Source organism: Apteryx mantelli, chromosome 3, assembly GCF_036417845.1.
Source record: "Apteryx mantelli isolate bAptMan1 chromosome 3, bAptMan1.hap1, whole genome shotgun sequence".
Taxonomy (NCBI): Eukaryota; Metazoa; Chordata; class Aves; order Apterygiformes; family Apterygidae; genus Apteryx; species Apteryx mantelli.
In genome coordinates this window covers 38,590,731-38,607,877 of record NC_089980.1, presented here as the reverse complement: position 1 = coordinate 38,607,877, position 17,147 = coordinate 38,590,731, and the positions used below count along the sequence as shown (strand labels likewise).

The window sequence follows — 17,147 nt, the reverse complement described above, 5'->3', positions numbered from 1 at the left end:
AATTTGTACTAAAGTGATGATATGTAAAATGACTTAAGATTGTACATAATTTTAGGCATGTGAGTAGGTAAACTTAGTCTAACTAGGCGTGTACTTACAGTTAAGCATACATACTAAAGTATTTTGATGTTTTTCACATTCTAAAGACATATTTACATGCAGCTTTTTTTTTAATATACTCTCATGAACGTGAATTGATTACCCAATACATTCAATAATCTTGGCTTTTTGTATTACTGTCCAAACTGAGCTCCAGTAAGTGATGACATAAAAAGCTCTTAGCCCATTCCCTTTGCTAAGTAAGGTGTGCTGGCCTCACCTGCTTTCATGAAACGACCTGCTGAGTGTTATAACTTGTCTGAAATCAAATGAATTTTATACAAAATCTGCAGCTGCCACCTAGGAGGTTAAAAATGAACCCCTCCCAACAATAAGTGATTCCATGATTTTTGATGGACACAGTTTTAGCACCTACAGCAAAGAGGAGAATTTAAGGCTGCAAATGCATCAGGTTAGGAACTTAAACTCCAAAAAGAAACAGAGTTAATCACACACAATTCTTTCCAGAGTTGCCTGTTCTCTAGGTCAGGCAGCTTCCCACTTGGTGTGCCACCTGCGGTGAATTCCAGCCCACACCATCAAGGGTGAAGTGCCTCCTTTGCTGAGGGAGGATGCAATTTTATTGGCACAGCATCTAAGGTTAGGTTCAGCAATGCCCAAGTCTCTCTTCTGTCACAGCTTTAAGTGTCTTACTTTAGATAACCAAAATGGGTGGCATTTAAAATGAGCAGGTGCTCCTGAAAATGTAGTGCTGCACAATGTAATCGACAGCATAAGATAAAACTACAGCATATTGTTCAGATGTCAGGATATGGATCAGAAGTCAGGTCTCCTAATGGCCTTCAGCATGCCACCACTTGAAGTTTTTTTGTAGTGTCTCCCATTTCTATCCCCCAAACAGCCCCAAAATCCCCCAAACCCCCAAAATGTAACAAATCCACAGGGTTATGAGCATGGACAAAGAGACTTCCTACCTGTAAAATGGATCTAATAGTTATTTATTTCACAGAGGTAATACATACAGATTAGTTAATATGAAAAAAGGTGCTCTTGGGGATATAGTACAATATGTATTCCTCTTCTGAGCTGACAGAAAACACACATTTAAACAATACAGCAAAACACTGCCTTAAAATATTGCAATTGGCATAAATCTAAAGGGAAACCTAATAATTAAAATGAGAACAATTAAAAATCCAGTATAATGAAAACCACATTCAGCCAGTGCTAGCTTAGTCTGAAATGAAGTAAATTTAATTCACAAAGGACAGGTCACAGTTTGACAATAAAACATCAATGGGTAAGAACTTAAGTGTTAAAAGTAACAACAAGCTCACATTATTTTATGTCCATTCTCAATGGCTAGCAGCACAAACAGGTTTGAGTACTCCTAAAATAAAAATAAAAAACAAACTTGCATTATCTTAGATTCCCTCACATTTATGGAATGTTGGGAGATGGGTAATACATGGTATTAGCTCTTTGGAGGTTCAAACTCTGTCCTGTGTTATCAGTGAAAGTGAATTACAATCACATTCTAATTTTTGCTAGACTACTGAACATGTCACTAAATCACTATACATCTCAGTGTAGCTGGAGTCCTCCTTCATGACTGGAACACACGATACCAAAGAGCTATAGAGATAAAACTGTGCAAAGAAGCTTAGAAAGGGTAAGTCTGTACGACCAGCGATTAAAACAATGCTTTCAGGAAGTAAATGAAATCGTAAGCAAGGAAATCTTCAGGTGACTTTTAATGCAGAATAATAAATTCTCTAATTATGTGTACCAATTCATTCCTTCCATCATCCTCACAAAAATTAAAAACTTGAAATAGAATCATGTTTTTCATTCTTTTGTTGCATATTCCATGATAAAGTATAATGACAAAAAATAATTACAGATTTTAATTAAACAACCATTTAGCAGAGCGGCAACAAGCTAACAGGCTTGTGTACAGGGCAGAAGCAGTAGATGTCATATATCATGACTTTAGAAAGACTTTTGACAATTTCATGTAAAACACAGTCTAAATATAATTGTGTTAAGATTGGTGCAAAGCTGGTCCAGAAAACTGACGCCAGAGAATAAGTCTCAAGGGTTTACTGCAAAAGTGGGAGATTTTTTCAAGTGGGGTTTCCACAAAAACGTATGCTAGATTGTGTTCTGTTCAGTGTTTTCATTAATCACCTAGATGATGGAAGAAGTATGCTTATTAAATCAGCAGAATTTGGATTTAGGAAACCCCATAGCTGAAAGACAGGCTTCAAAGAACTAAAACAGTGAATTGGAAAAAGTCTGAAAACACAGGATAAAGTTCAGCAAGGACAAGTACCAGATGTTACCCTTGGGTAAGAATAATCAGCTACATAAATACACAACAGGGAATAACTGATCTCTTCTGAAGAGGATCAGGATCTTACAGAAGGTCAAAAGCTCAACATGAGTCAACAAAGTCATGCTGCCGTAAAAGAAGAAAACACAATATTGGGATTACAGGCTGTAAAACACTCAAAATCACCTGCTTTATTCAGCATTACGAAGGTCTCAGATGGACTATCATGCCCAGTTTTGACAAACGCTCTTCAAGAAAGATACAGACCAAATGGAAAGAGCCTAAAGAAATGTCAAGATCTAGAAAAAATACAGACAACTTAAGAAAGAGTGAAGGAATTTGGATTGCTTAACATAAGGAAGACAAGATACAGGCAATGGCATGTGATGACTTCAAGTACCTAGAAAGCTATAACAAAAGAAAATTTCATAAACAATTGTCTTTACTTAGAGCCAACTAGCCTAATAATAATAAGCTTAAACTGTAGCAAAAAAGATTTACATTACATTTACATTACATTTGGAGATATTTTCTACCAGTAAGAAGAGTATATATGAAATCTCCATCACTAGATGGAGACATTCTGAATCTTTATTTTATGGGCTAGTCAGTCAAGTCTTTTGCAAGTAGTTCGCAGTCTTTATTAAAAAGCACAAGGCTGAGCCTCTAATAATTAATACAAAAATGCAGATTACACATACTTCTCAGACATTTTCCATTTAACAAGCCACTTGTACCAGAGGCTCTCCTAATCCACCAGGTTTGCCAAAAAATAAATTCTTTAGATTTCTAAAATAATGCATGTCTATGACTTTACATGTTACTGAAATTGTTTTTAAAAACTTTACGAAACTGTAGAGTTTTATTTAACTGAACTGAGACTCAGTAGGAGAATTAATGTCAAGCTAAGTACATGAGTAATAGTTATCATATGGATTTTCATCTGATTGCTCCTATAAAGATTCATTTTCACCATACTTTTCAGTCAGAACTATCATCACACAAAAAATTTCAAATGGATATCCTATTCAGCAAAGACTTTGAATTCTCATTTCCAGAAACTTTTTATTCAAAACAGTTCTGTTTGAATCCAAATATGAGAATTCATGCTGAATCACAGAATCACAGAATCGCTGAGGTTGGAAGGGACCTCTGGAGATCATCTAGTCCAACCCCCCTGCTCAAGCAGGGTCACCTAGAGCACATTGCACAGGATTGCATCCAGGCGCGTTTTGAATATCTCCAGAGAAGGAGACTCCACCACCTCTCGGGGCAACCTGTTCCAGTGCTCTGTCACCCTCACAGTGAAAAAGTTTTTCCTCATGTTCAGATGGAACTGTCTGTGTTTCAGTTTGTGCCCGTTGCCTTGCGTCCTGTCGCTCGGCACCACTGAAAAGAGTCTGGTCCCATCCTCTCGACACCCTCCCTTCACATACTTGTACACGTTGATAAGATCTCCTCTCAGCCTTCTCTTCTCCAAGCTAAACAGGCCCAGCTCTCTCAGCCTTTCCTCATAAGAGAGATGCTCCAGTCCCCTAATCATCTTTGTGGCCCTTCACTAGACTCGCTCCAGTAGTTCCATGCCTCTCTTGTACTGGGGAGCCCAGAACTGGACGCAGTACTCTAGATGGGGCCTCACCAGGGCTGAGGAGAGGGGGAGAATCACCTCCCTCGACCTGCTGGCAACACTCTTCCTGATGCACCCCAGCATACCATTGGCCTTCTTGGCCACAAGGGCACATTGCTGCCTCATGCTTAACTTGGTGTCCACCAGCACTCCCAGGTCCTTCTCCGCAGAGCTGCTTTCCAGCAGGTCAACCCCCAACCTGTACTGGTGCCTGGGGTTATTCCTCCCCAGGTGCAGGACCCTGCACTTCCCTTTGTTGAACTTCATGAGGTTCCTCTCTGCCCACCTCTCCAGCCTGTCCAGATCTCTCTGAATGGCAGCACAGCCCTCTGGTGTATCGGCCACTCCTCCCAGTTTGGTATCGTCAGCAAACTTGCTGAGGGTGCACTCTGTGCCTTCATCCAGGTCATTGATGAAGAAGTTGAACAAGACTGGACCCAGTACTGACCCCTGGGGGACACCGCTTGCTACAGGCCTCCTAGACTCTGCGCCACTGATCACAACTCTCTGAGCTCTGCCATTCAGCCAGTTCTCAATCCACCTCACTGTCCACTCATCTAACCCACACTTCCTGAGCTTGTCTATGAGGATGCTATGGGAGACAGTGTCAAAAGCCTTGCTGAAGTCTAGGTAGACAACATCCACTGCTCTCCCCTCATCTACCCAGCCAGTCATTCCATCAGAGAAGGCTATCAGATTGGTTAGGCATGATTTCCCCTTGGTGAAGCCATGCTGACTACTCCTGATCACCTTCTTTTCCTCCACATGCGTGGAGATGGCTTCCAGGATGAGCTGCTCCATCACCTTTCCAGGGATGCAGGTGAGGCTGACTGGCCTGTAGTTCCCTGGGTCCTCCTTCTTGCCCTTTTTGAAGACTGGGGTGACATTGGCTTTCTTCCAGTCCTCAGGCACCTCTCCTGTTCTCCAGGACCTTTCAAAGATGATGGAGAGTGGCTGTGCAATAACGTCCGCCAGCTCCCTCAGCACTCGTGGGTGCATCCCATCAGGGCCCATGGATTTGTGGGTGTCAAGTTTGCTTAAATGATCTCTAACCCACTCCTCCTCCACCAAGGGAAAGTCTTCCTCTCTCCAGACTTTCTCTCTTGCCTCCAGGGTCTGGGGTTCCTGAGGGCTGGCCTGAGCAGTAAAGACTGAAGCAAAGGTGGCATTCAGTAACTGTGCCTTCTCTGCATCCTTCGTCACCAGGGCACCCACCCCATTCAGCAAAGGGCCCACATTTTCCCTAGTCTTCCTCTTACTGCTGATGTATTTGAAGAAGCCCTTCTTGCTGTCCTTGACATCTCTCGCCAGATTTAATTCCAAATGGGCCTTAGCCTTCCTCGTTGCATCCCTGCATACTCTGACAACGTTCCTATATTCCTCCCAAGTGGCCTGTCCCCCTTTCCACTTTCTGTATACTTCCTTCTTCTGCTTGAGTTTTGCCAGGAGCTCCTTGCTCATCCATGCAGGTCTCCTGCCTCCTTTGCTTGACTTCCTACTCACAGGGATGCACCGCTCTTGAGCCTGGAGGAGGTGATGTTTGAATATTAACCAGCTCTCTTGAACCCCCCTTCCTTCTAGGGCCCTCACCCATGGGATTCCTCCAAGTAGGTCCCTGAAGAGGCCAAAGTTTGCTCTCCTGAAGTCCAGGGTTGCGATCCTACTTGGTGCCCTGCTGCCTCCTCGCAGGATCCTGAACTCCACCATCTCACGGTCACTGCAGCCAAGGCTGCCCCCAACCTTCACATCCTCAACCAGTCCTTCTTTGTTTGTTAGTACGAGGTCCAGCAGCACACCTCTCCTTGTTGGCTCCTCCACCACCTGTGTCAAGAAGTTGTCACCAATGCTCTGCAGGAACCTCCAGGACTGTTTGTGCCTAGCTGTGTTGTCTTTCCAGCAGATATCGGGGTGGTTGAAGTCCTCCATGAGAACCAGGGCCTGGGATCGTGAGGCTACTTCCAGCTGTCTGTAGAAGGCCTCATCGACTTCCTCATCCTGATCAGGTGGCCTGTAGTAAACACCCACAACAGTGTCACCTCTGTTAGCCTGCCCTTTGATCCTTACCCATAAGCTCTCGACTCGCTCTTCATCCACCCCTAGGCACAGCTCAATACATTCCAGTTGCTCTCTCACATAAAGAGCAACTCCACCACCTCGCTTTCCTGGCCTGTCTTTCCTAAAAAGCACGTAGCCAGCCATGACAGCACTCCAGTCATGCGAGCTATCCCACCATGTCTCTGTAATGGCAATGAGATCATGGCCCTGCGACCGCACACATATCTCTAGTTCTTCCTGTTTGTTCCCCAAGCTGCATGCATTGGTGTACAGGCATTTCAGGGAGGTGATCGAGCATGCAGGTTTCCCAGGAGGGGTAAAAGAGGGTCCTCCATAGCCACATCCCATGCGCACTTCCCTGGCTGCATTCACCTGCTGGAGGCATCCTGACATGAGCAGTCTTTTGCCAACTACCCTGGCACTATAACTCTCCCCTTCCCCCATCTTTCCTAGTTTAAAGCCCTCCTTACCAGGTTGGCCAACCTGTTGGCAAAGACCTGTGTGCCCCGCCTCGTGAGGTGGATCCCATCTCTCGCCATCAGTTGTCGATCTTCAAACAGGGTCCCATGGTCGTAGAAACCAAAACCCTGTTGCCAACACCAGCGGCGCAGCCAGTCGTTAACCTGGAAAGTCCGTCTCCTCCTCCTCTCATCCATCCCCCTCACTGGCAGGATTGAGGAGAAGATGACCTGGGCTCCCAGACCCTTGACCACCATCCCCAGAGCTCTGAAATCCTGCTTGATGGTCTCCAGTTTGCCCTTGGTGTCATTGGCGCCCACATGAAAGAGCAGCAGTGGGTAATAGTCCAAAGCGTGGACAAGCCTTGGCAGTCTTTGCATGACATCTCTCACACGAGCCCCCGGCAGGCCACAAACCTCTCTAGACAAGAGGTCAGGTCGGCAGATAGATGCCTCCGTCCCCTGCAGCAGGGAGTCCCCCACAACAATCACCCGCCGCTTTTTCCGGGTGTTCCGGCAGGGCACAGGGTCTGTTGTCCCAGGTACTTCCCTGGCAGCCATGCCCATCTCCTCCTCATCCTGGAGGGCACTGAACCTGTTCTTCAGCTTCAGGTCTTCAGGAGGAGTAGGAGCCTTTCTCCTCCCACGAGCAGTGACCAGTTTCCAGCCTTCTTCTACGATGTTATGATGTACCGTTTCACACGGCACAGAGCCCTCTGGCAACTCCACTGCTGCAGGGGGTTGGGACTCCTGGAGCTGTACAGTCTCCAAGAATACCCTGTCTATCTCTTGCTCTGCTTCTCGGATGCTGCGCAGCCTACTGACCTCCTCCTGTAACTCCCTTACCTGACGACACAACTCGTCAACAGCAGCACACCTCCTGCAGGAGAGCTGGCTGCCAGCCCAGGCCTCCCGGAGAGGCCCCAAGCACTCCCTGCAGCCTGAGACCTGTAGAGCTGCATCTACTGTCAGAGGGTCGGTCTGGGTCCAAGCCTCTGACACAGCAACTCCAACAGCCGCTGGGGAACGCGCTCTGCGGCGTGTCACGACCATACTTGAGGAAGTGTACACCACAGGAAACAGAAACAAAGGTCCCTTCGCGCGTCCCTTCGCGCACCCTTGCTGCGCAAACTGCTGTGTCTGTTCGCTGCCTGAAGTAAGTTGAAACCTTTCATTTCAGTGTTTTCAAAACAAAACACTTCATCCATTTGAAAATGATTTTTAAATGTAAAAAAGCGCAACTTGTTATTAATGAGATCCCATCAGCAGTTTTGGGTGGTGTTCAACAGAAGGTGGCCAGTGACGGATGTACTCTCAGGATAATATTTCTTGGGCATGTTTTTCACCTGATGTCTATATTTTTATGACAAGCAGCACTGACAGCATGGCTAGAACATGGCAAGTAAAAGGAATGGTAAAAACAAAAAGAACAAAACCCAAAAAAGGCAGAAGTACTATAGATGCATTTTAAACTTGATTTCCAAAAGAACCCCTGAAAGTTATATAAATTAAATATCCTCCAATTATAATCTAGCTTACATCACGCTCTCAGAATTACTTACCAAGGCAATATCCAGATTAGTCAACATTCTCCTTTGCAAGAGTTTCTGAGACCCAGACTATTTTGATTAGATTCTCCCTATGCCCAACAAACATCAAACATCACATTTGCAAGATTTCCTTTGTGGAAAGGCAAAAAAATAAAGTACTAGGAGGAAAGTTGTATAATAAGGCTAATGGAAATCACATGTAAATCCCACCCAAACTGCAACAACCTACTGCACATGAAGCTAAATTAAGGAAACTAATTTACAACTATTTATTTTAATTACACTCAATTTAAAATATTTTAAGAGGAAACTCTACAATGCATTAGAAGATTAAGTTTAATTAATAACACAGGACATCTGAAGAGATGCTTACCATTGTTATCCAACCCTATCTCAATTTAAAAGGTGATTAAGATAAGTTATCGCATATTAAAGTAAAACCCATTCCTGAAATTAATTAAAATAATTCATACTCTTCTCCTTCTACCAATGTAATTAAATATACCCTATCTTCAAATTCTTTTAATTAATTTAAATTGAAAGATCCAACTCTAATGATAATTTATTTGGAATACATAGAATACTTTCAAAATGCTTCAGATTATGGAAGGTCAACACCAGTGAGTAAAGTCAAACTACTAAACCAGGGTACTTAGATCCATATTTATGCCAACAATTTTTATAAAGATTAAGACAACAGATCCAATGCAACATAAAACACGCAAAAACTCAGCTAATACAAAGTCAGGATGCCAAGGCACAAAACAGTGCTTAAAGATACAGAAAAGCAACTGTAATTGCTTTAATAAATTCATATATTCTTACTAAAAAGCTGTCACTGAAATAGCCTAAACAAGTGAAACAATCATTACCAAAACTTCAAACTGACCAAGGAGAAGACAGGGTACTCAGAAGAGCTCAGCTGGGCTTCCTCACCTTCCACTTCTCCAAGCTGGTGCCATGTTCAAGAGTATAGGCACTTCAAAGAGTGCCTGGAATGATTATGTTGGAATATACCATAGACAAAATTATTTTAGAGGGAAACAGACCTCTGATGACAGTTCTGGTTATTCTTATTGGTTATTCACATATAGGCTCCTGACAAACAGAAGACTTTAATTAGTGGGAAAAGCAGAAAATACTTAAAATGGACAAATCACTGGCATTCCAGGAGAGAATGGCTTCATAAAAATAATTCTGGTAGCAAGAATAATTTAAGAGTTACCTCCCTCCCTCTATATACTTATTGTCTGCTCCCTTCCACAAGCTATATTGCTGGTTATGTCAATGAGACTGTTTGGGATAATGGTGTAAGCTGAATCAGTGAAGTGAATTGGATGCGGGAAGGAAGGGAGGAAACAGCTGTTTTTTTTTTAAACACTGATCATGAAATGTTTTATTTAAAAGAAAGCTGCACAGTGAATAGTAAATTGTAGGTATCATAAATACAATATTTCATTCAAAACAACATGTATCGTTGCTATCTAAGCCCTTTTACAGTCAATTTATTTTTCCTTGAAGACTTTTTCAAGAGGGTGTGAGATGCTGACATGGTAAACAATATCAAACTGCCATGCAGACAGAATGAGAGAAGACTCCAAAGACAGCAAATAGAGTTTCTTGAGGTGAGAATACCTAGTGGGGCATGGAAAGGCAGGAAGCCTATCCAAGTCAGTATGCTTTTCACCACAGAAAACAAGAAGTTTCCTCTTAAAAAAAAAAAGCAAAAAAAAAAAGCAGAGGAATAGAAGAAATTTCCACAGCCGCACCTGAAAAAAATGCATTTTGCTCACTCGTTGCTTCTGAGTACTGTTACATGAAATGCAGGAGCAGTGTGCACCTCTGCTGCCGACAAAGGATGTCATCCTATGCTTTTCCCTAGGTAGCTTGATGGCATCTCCTTCCAGGTGTGATAAATCAGTAGCCACCACAATCTCTCCATAGAGGAGCTCAGATATCTCTGAGTTACCCAGTGAGACCTATGAAGAAACAAGTAGGTCTCTGAACGCAGCATCACATACGGATGCTGGCAAAGACAACACACCTCCTACTTCCAGTTATTTGACAGGAAGGAAGAAAGGAGGAAAAAAAGTTCTCTGTTTTAAAGTAGATTTTTTTAAATGAATTTCTAAATAAAATGGAAGTTCTGAGAAAAAGAAGTTACACATTTACCAGTTTTAAATAAGAACAGTTTTAAAATGAATACAATCTGAAAAAAAGAGATGAAAAACATGAAAACTTAAAAAAGGAAATTCATTCAATATCATTCCTCAATATTTGATTCTAAAAAAAGATGTCGACTTAACAAGAAAAAGGATTTTTCTTCAATTTTATTATAATGAAAAACTACATTTTCAGAAAACATTTTCTAATTTAGCTAGCTCATTTATGTGAAAAGCACATTTATAAAAATAGATTTTTCCAAGATAAAACTTATGTTTAGAAATTCCAGTTTCTCAAAAAAAACACACACTCAAATAAAAATCGTTCAAAAAAGAGACGATGAGTAAGTGTTTTGTAATAAAACGTATATCCAGACACAATGTTTTCAGGAAGTGGTGCAACATTTTCCAGCCATAAAAATATTTCCTCTTAATCAAAAAAATAAAGCGAATATGTAATTCTACTTTTTTGGTCTTCAACATCGATCACCTGTTTTTCCTGCTTTTCAGCTCCCAGTGACAACATTTTGAAGACTACATACTGTATTTCCTTGAGCCTTTCCATTCACAGAAGTAACAAGACAATAGCGTCCCTATTCATGTCAGTTGCCTAATCAAATTAGTCAATGTATCCTAGCAGACAAACAGGCTGAAATGGCTACTGCTGAAAAAAAACAACCCAATCGTTATTGGAATTTTCATACAAAACATCAATTAAAAACAAAGTAACCTACTCATCATCAAATCGTAAGAATTCTGCTGAACTTCAAAGATAAAACAGTTATGCTGTATTCTAAAACACATTGGTAGGAAGTTAATTTCCACTGCACTGTGAAAACCCAGGAACAGAATTTAAAGCTATCCCATGTATCTACCCAAAACTGAAAGCTTAAATCTTTGCAGAATATACCTGCTAAGAGGAGCAACAACTCTGGAGTATGTGCCTGGGTAGCTCTGTAACTGTAGCACCCTCTGCTGCTTTTTCGGTTCCAAAACATGTAATTTTACACTCAACTAAGTAGAAAATAAAATTAATACATACTGAACATGTTGTTTCAAGTAGGAAAATGGTTACATTATTAACTAATGCTATATGAAGTTTACAAGAAAACGTTTTGCTATTCCACATAGTGGATTTACAACTTTATACTATAAAAGCAGTCTGAAATATGTTGCTTAAGTTTCTGTGTTAATGTCAGGTACATATTAGATGAAAACCCCAAAACGTTTTATATATCCTTGCTTAAAAATTCTGTTTTACACACACTGTAGCTTGCTTAGACTTGTGGCAATTAGTAAGGAAGATTATAATTTGGCCCTTGATCATTTCACTTAAGTATATACATAATCTGAAACGATTACCGTAGGGATACAATTATATAAGCATTTCAGTCATAACTGCTTTCTCCCACTAGTGAAAAGCAGAAGTTGGCTGACATTTACAAAAGATCATTTTTGCAGAACTTCCCTGGTTTTGGACAGTCTTTGGCAGAGGAGATTGTCTTCTGCAAGGACGGACATGGGACGTGGCTCCCCGAGCCTGCTGATGTTATCCCACAGTGCCACCACCAAACCTTCTGCCTGGGCTCCATCAGATCTTTTAAAAGAGTGTCTAATGACTAGAGATAGTCTCAGGATGTACCATCTTTTTAACAGATGGCATACTCTTGTCTAAAAAAACCACACTGATTCTTTCCTCCATCCTGGTTGTCTTTTTCCTGCCTCCACATAGATCTAGCAACTGAAGGCCAGAGCATTCAGCATTGCATCCCTTCTGTGCAAAGAATGCATTTAGAGTTTCCGTGCGCAAACTGCTCCCTCACAAAAGCTGAATAGAATACATAGCCCAACATTTTCACATGTTTATGGGCAGTGAAAACCAATTCTGATTTGTGGTTTGAATTTTTCATGTCATTGTAGCAATCTTACCATGAAAATGCATCTTTCAATGTATTTTTGGAAAAGACAGAATTTAAATGCAAGTACCAAGTTTGAACAAAACTTTGTACAGAGGCAATTTCCAGAGTTAACATTTGGGAGCCTTGGGATACACCATTTACTCCTACAGCTGTTAATTACGGTTTTGCCCTGAAGTCCTACTGGTATAAAGCAACACTTTTGTAAGCAGTCACAAGTATTCCTCAAAAGCTGCTTATTGATATTTTATATAATGCTGCCAGCTAGTGGCACATCTTGTACTGAGTTTATGTCTATTAGGAGTGTACAGAAAGTGGTATTAACTAGAATCTGCTCTACCACGCATCTTTTGATATGCAATGTATCAATTTTTACAAAATCTTATCTATACAACTATTTAGTACACACATATTTTGTAATCTAATAATCTGTAGCAAAACATTAATCTTCCTTATAAATACCCAAAGTGGCAGCCAAAACAAACATGCAGAACACTAAAATATTAAACTGTTTATTATTATTATTAAAGCCCTAATGTCATTCATTTGGATACTTATAAAGCCCTTAGATATTAGTTTCATTCTGAAATCCAAGAACAAATTTTCCTGTAGGCAATAGTTCAAGAATATATTTTGAAAAAAATTCTTTAATAAATTGACTTTTGTAGTAATGAAATGCCAATGTCTATTGAAACATAGCTCTGGATTACAAAGACTGGAGTTTGAGATGAAACTTTCAGATTTCAGAACTGGTTTTATGCCATAGCTTTGATAGGGAGGAAGAGATACATGCACATTTCTTGTATATTTGGCAAACTTTCAGAGATCCCCAGCTTTATTCTTTAAGTTTGGTTATTTGAAAACCAACCAACCTGAGAAATACGGTAGGAATTATCAAACAAGAATTACATGTGTAACTATAATGTGTGTCTATAAATGTAAGTTATATAATAGTAATTACTCATTACATCAAAAATATTTAATTATTTCTGCTCAGCTTCTTCTCCACAACCTAACACAGTTCTGTAATTAAAGCCCATCAACAGTGTAGCACATTTTATTCATAACTATACTGAACTAAAGCCATACAGGGTCAGACATTGAAGGTCCACTGAAAATTTAGTTTCTCTTAGGTTAATGTGGCCAGGAAGCTATGCTTAGGTAAGACTACAAGACCAGGAAAAGCATATTGTCCTACTGTCCCACTAGTTCTCCCAACATCCAGCACCTTCAAAGCCATAAATGATGGCTTTATGTTTAACAGCCCCAATGAATTTTTCTTCCCCAATTTTTTCCAGTTGTTTTCGTAACCCATGTAATCTTCTAGGATCCAAAATGTTCTGTGGCAAGGAATTTCACAACTTGACTCTGTGCTTTCTTTTGTTCTTTTCTGATTTGAGCCTGCCCTCTCCAAGCTAGAAGTATCATTGTATGCTTCCCCTGTTCTTACACTGTTTCTCAGATATCCACTGATGGCCACTGTCTGAGACAAATCAATGGGCTAAACTGATTTTTTGTCCAACCCAATTCAGCTGCTCTGATGTTTCCACTACAGTCACAGAATCAAAAATAATTAACCTGCATTGGGAAGACTTGCAGGTGTATCCACACACAGAACTGTGCTATATAAAACAGTCTTAACACATAAAACACTACTATAGGTAAATGTATATATCTGATCACAGTAGTGGTGTTTCTCAGATGAATGAAATGGGCACTGAAGGCTCATACAGTAATATTTTATATTGACACAATTAGACTTCTACCAACATAGTACTGTATTTAAACAAACAATGACTTACAGACATTCCCTGTGTTGTCAAAACTTGTAAGAATATCTTCAACATTTAAAACTCCATTGTGAAATCTAGAAAACAAGAAAATAATAATTTTACCACCATATAAACAACCAAAAAATGTCTTCCCTCTTCAGAAAAGAGGTTCACAGCACATGTTTATTTCTCACAAACCCCTTTCACAGACATATAATGCACCGGTATTATTTTAGCCACTAGGGGGAAAAAACGGGGACAACTGGTCTTTAAAAATTCCATGACTGAAAAGTCATGAACACAGAGACTGTTGTTCTACGAAATTTATGCTTTATTTCTCAAAAATACAGTAATCCAAAAAGCAGAAACTTTTGCATAGTTAAGGAAACCACATAGAGGAAAGAAAGTATTTTGGAAAAGCCAGTTCTTTCAAGAGGAAAAACAAAAGACTATGTTTTGAACAACTGTGCAAACATTCCTATTTCCTCCCACAAAATCAGTAATGTTCCATTTAATTAATGTGAACAATGAAACTGATTAATGTGTTCAGTGAACTGCATTTTCTTTGGTTTTACATTTGCATAACTCGAGTGACATAAACATTCAAAACTGGGGATAAATAATGAATTAATTGAATTTCACACAACAAATTTAAACTTCAGAACACAGTTAGCAAATTACTGACAGCTGCAAAAAGAATGTGCATCAAAGTTCAATAAAAATTTGTCTAAGAAGCTGCCTGTATTCATGTAAATGTTACAGATGTCAAGCTAGCTCTATTCACAAAAAAAAGCAAATAAAGGGTTGTTGTTTTTTTTTAAGTATTCCAAGCTAATCTAGTCTCAAGACAAAAAAAATCAAGAAATCTTACCCTTGGCTAGCCATTAGATCACACAGTTGTTTCATGAATGAATTAAAAATTCTAAAAAGAATTCAGCAAGGCAGTAAAATACAAAAATGTAGTCTTTAATAATGTTAAAAATATGGCTTCCATGGCTGCTTGGGAACATATTAATTTGGAACATTTGAAAAAAGTGGAAGAAATCCAACAGTTCTAGCATCTACAAAATTAGTTCTCATTCTTTTCTTTCTTGAAGACTGTTGCAATAATGACAAAAATCTTTACTTTCTGCAAACATAAAAATGTATACTTAGAGTGCAAAAAGGTAGTTATGTTTTCTGATAAACATAAGCATTAAAAAAGAAACATTTTAATATTAATTTTTGAGAAGTTAAGCACCAAACAGCAACAAGGCTAGCTCTTAAAAAAGTGAAAATCAAATTGAAATGAGGTCAACAGGAATTGAAATGAGGGCATAAATAGGGTCAAGAAAATATATCAAAGATATTAAAAGTGACATTCAAATGGTCATTAGAGCTTTTCTTCCATCTACATAAAAACAAACCAAAAATTCATTCCTTAGCTGTACTAGAGGGTGAAAGCCTACAAAAATTTTCATAGATCATCTGGACTAAAAATGCAATTTTTTTTTTGGAAAGTTTGTTTTCAATCAGATTGACCAACTCATTCAATTCAACTCGTAGTTGAACAGTCACCAGAATTAATGCAAGGGAAGCGACAGGAAAGCAGGTAAGATCAGTAGCAGTGGCTTGATCAGTTCTGCCAACCACAGCTGCTCTCCAAACTGCCCCCTGCTGACTCCTTAGCATCCTACTAACTTCATTACCACGCACCCTTCTAGCATAGTTAGGGTCTCTCGAATGGCTGAAAATTTCTTATCTCTAAATGAGAGAAAAATTGAGGAAGGGGAAGGGAAGAGATGCAGAGAAAGCAAAAGCAATATTTTCATCTTTATTCACATGGAGATTAGTCCTGGGACAAGAAGTTATTTCATTTTTTCTGATTTCCAGGTGCACAGAGTCCATATACAAAGGAGACATCATGCAAATCTTCAAGCGAAACAAAGATGAAGATGAACAATTTAGCACTCCAATACCTGTAGGTCAACCAAGTGCTATGAAGAAAGAAAAATGGAAAGAAGCAGGGTGTCCTGGTCTAGGAAAGAATACAATTTATACACTCCAGAGTCAGAAGGTAGACAAAGGCAAAAAGGAAAAATGATACAAACTTAGTAGCGGCCTGAAAATTATCACTCAACCAAATTTCAGACTGTTTCCAAAATAATCATTTATAATCGGAGAAAAGAAGTTTGTAGCTTTGAGTATCTCAGCTTCACGAAAAAGCTAAGATTCCACAACAGATGTATGCCACACTTCTGCTGTTTTTGAGGTTGTCCTGAATTTTTGTTAATGTTTTATTTAAGTCAAGGAATGTTTTTCCATCTACATTACTATTTTTGTTACACTCAACTTTTGTTAAGGATCAGTTCTCCCTCTGCTTATAAAACATTCTGTCCATAATTAAAATCAATATACACACAAATTTTTGAACACATTCTTACATTTATTATTCAATGGCCAGAAGCTTGTGGCCTCCAGGCATAAACAGAACAAAACCCAAGATATAGTCCCTTGGCCAGCAGAGGAATTTTGCCACCCTTTTCTGGCTGTCTACAGCATTGAAAGTCTCTTCCACTACTTCTCTGCCTCAGCACTCTCTCTCTTACTCTCACAAATATCGTTAACAGCAAGCACTTAAATGAGCCATAATTTAAAGATAAGAAGCATCCAGTGTTGCTATGAGGAAGCTCCCCCTTCTCCTCAGTCTTCCAAATGTCCACTCCACACTCATGCTGAAACTGCTCAGGGTGTACATTTTCCAGGTGCTTCCTTTGGTCTGATCAGTTTATAAACTCTTCACTAAAGAAAAGCAGGGAGCAAGCTGAATCTCCTAGAATGGGAGGAGTAATCAGCAGTGATCTGGACAGCAAAACCACTCTCATTTACTCCAGAAAACACATCTCAGGTCTTACAGATACTACCATTATGGACTATTTTAGACTACTCCACATCAATAATGAACTTTCTGAAGTCAACCAGCATGATAGGAAAATACCTCTTCCTGTTGATAGTTTTTTTCTCCCTACATCAGACTAAAAAACAGGTACTTAAATTCCATCAGTAACCATTTAACATTTTGGGAACCCAATGAAGGGAGAAGAACTTGCCATAACTTCCATTGCACTGACTGACAAGTTTTATGATAGGGGACAGCAACACAGCAACAGCTGATCTACTTGTGAAGGGGAGAGCTCACGGAAACAAACTTCTAAATAGTGATAGCCACATGT

General features: G+C 39.8%; 1 protein-coding gene across 1 annotated transcript in view; it reads right to left on the bottom strand.

Annotated features, from left to right (window-relative positions):
- Positions 1 to 17,147, bottom strand: part of CAMKMT (calmodulin-lysine N-methyltransferase) — a 237,477-nt gene that overhangs the window by 205,443 nt on the left and 14,887 nt on the right. The window contains exon 3 of the mRNA XM_067293156.1: positions 13,966 to 14,030. Coding sequence (XP_067149257.1) covers positions 13,966 to 14,030 — 65 coding nt within the window. The remainder of the gene's footprint in view (positions 1 to 13,965; positions 14,031 to 17,147) is intronic.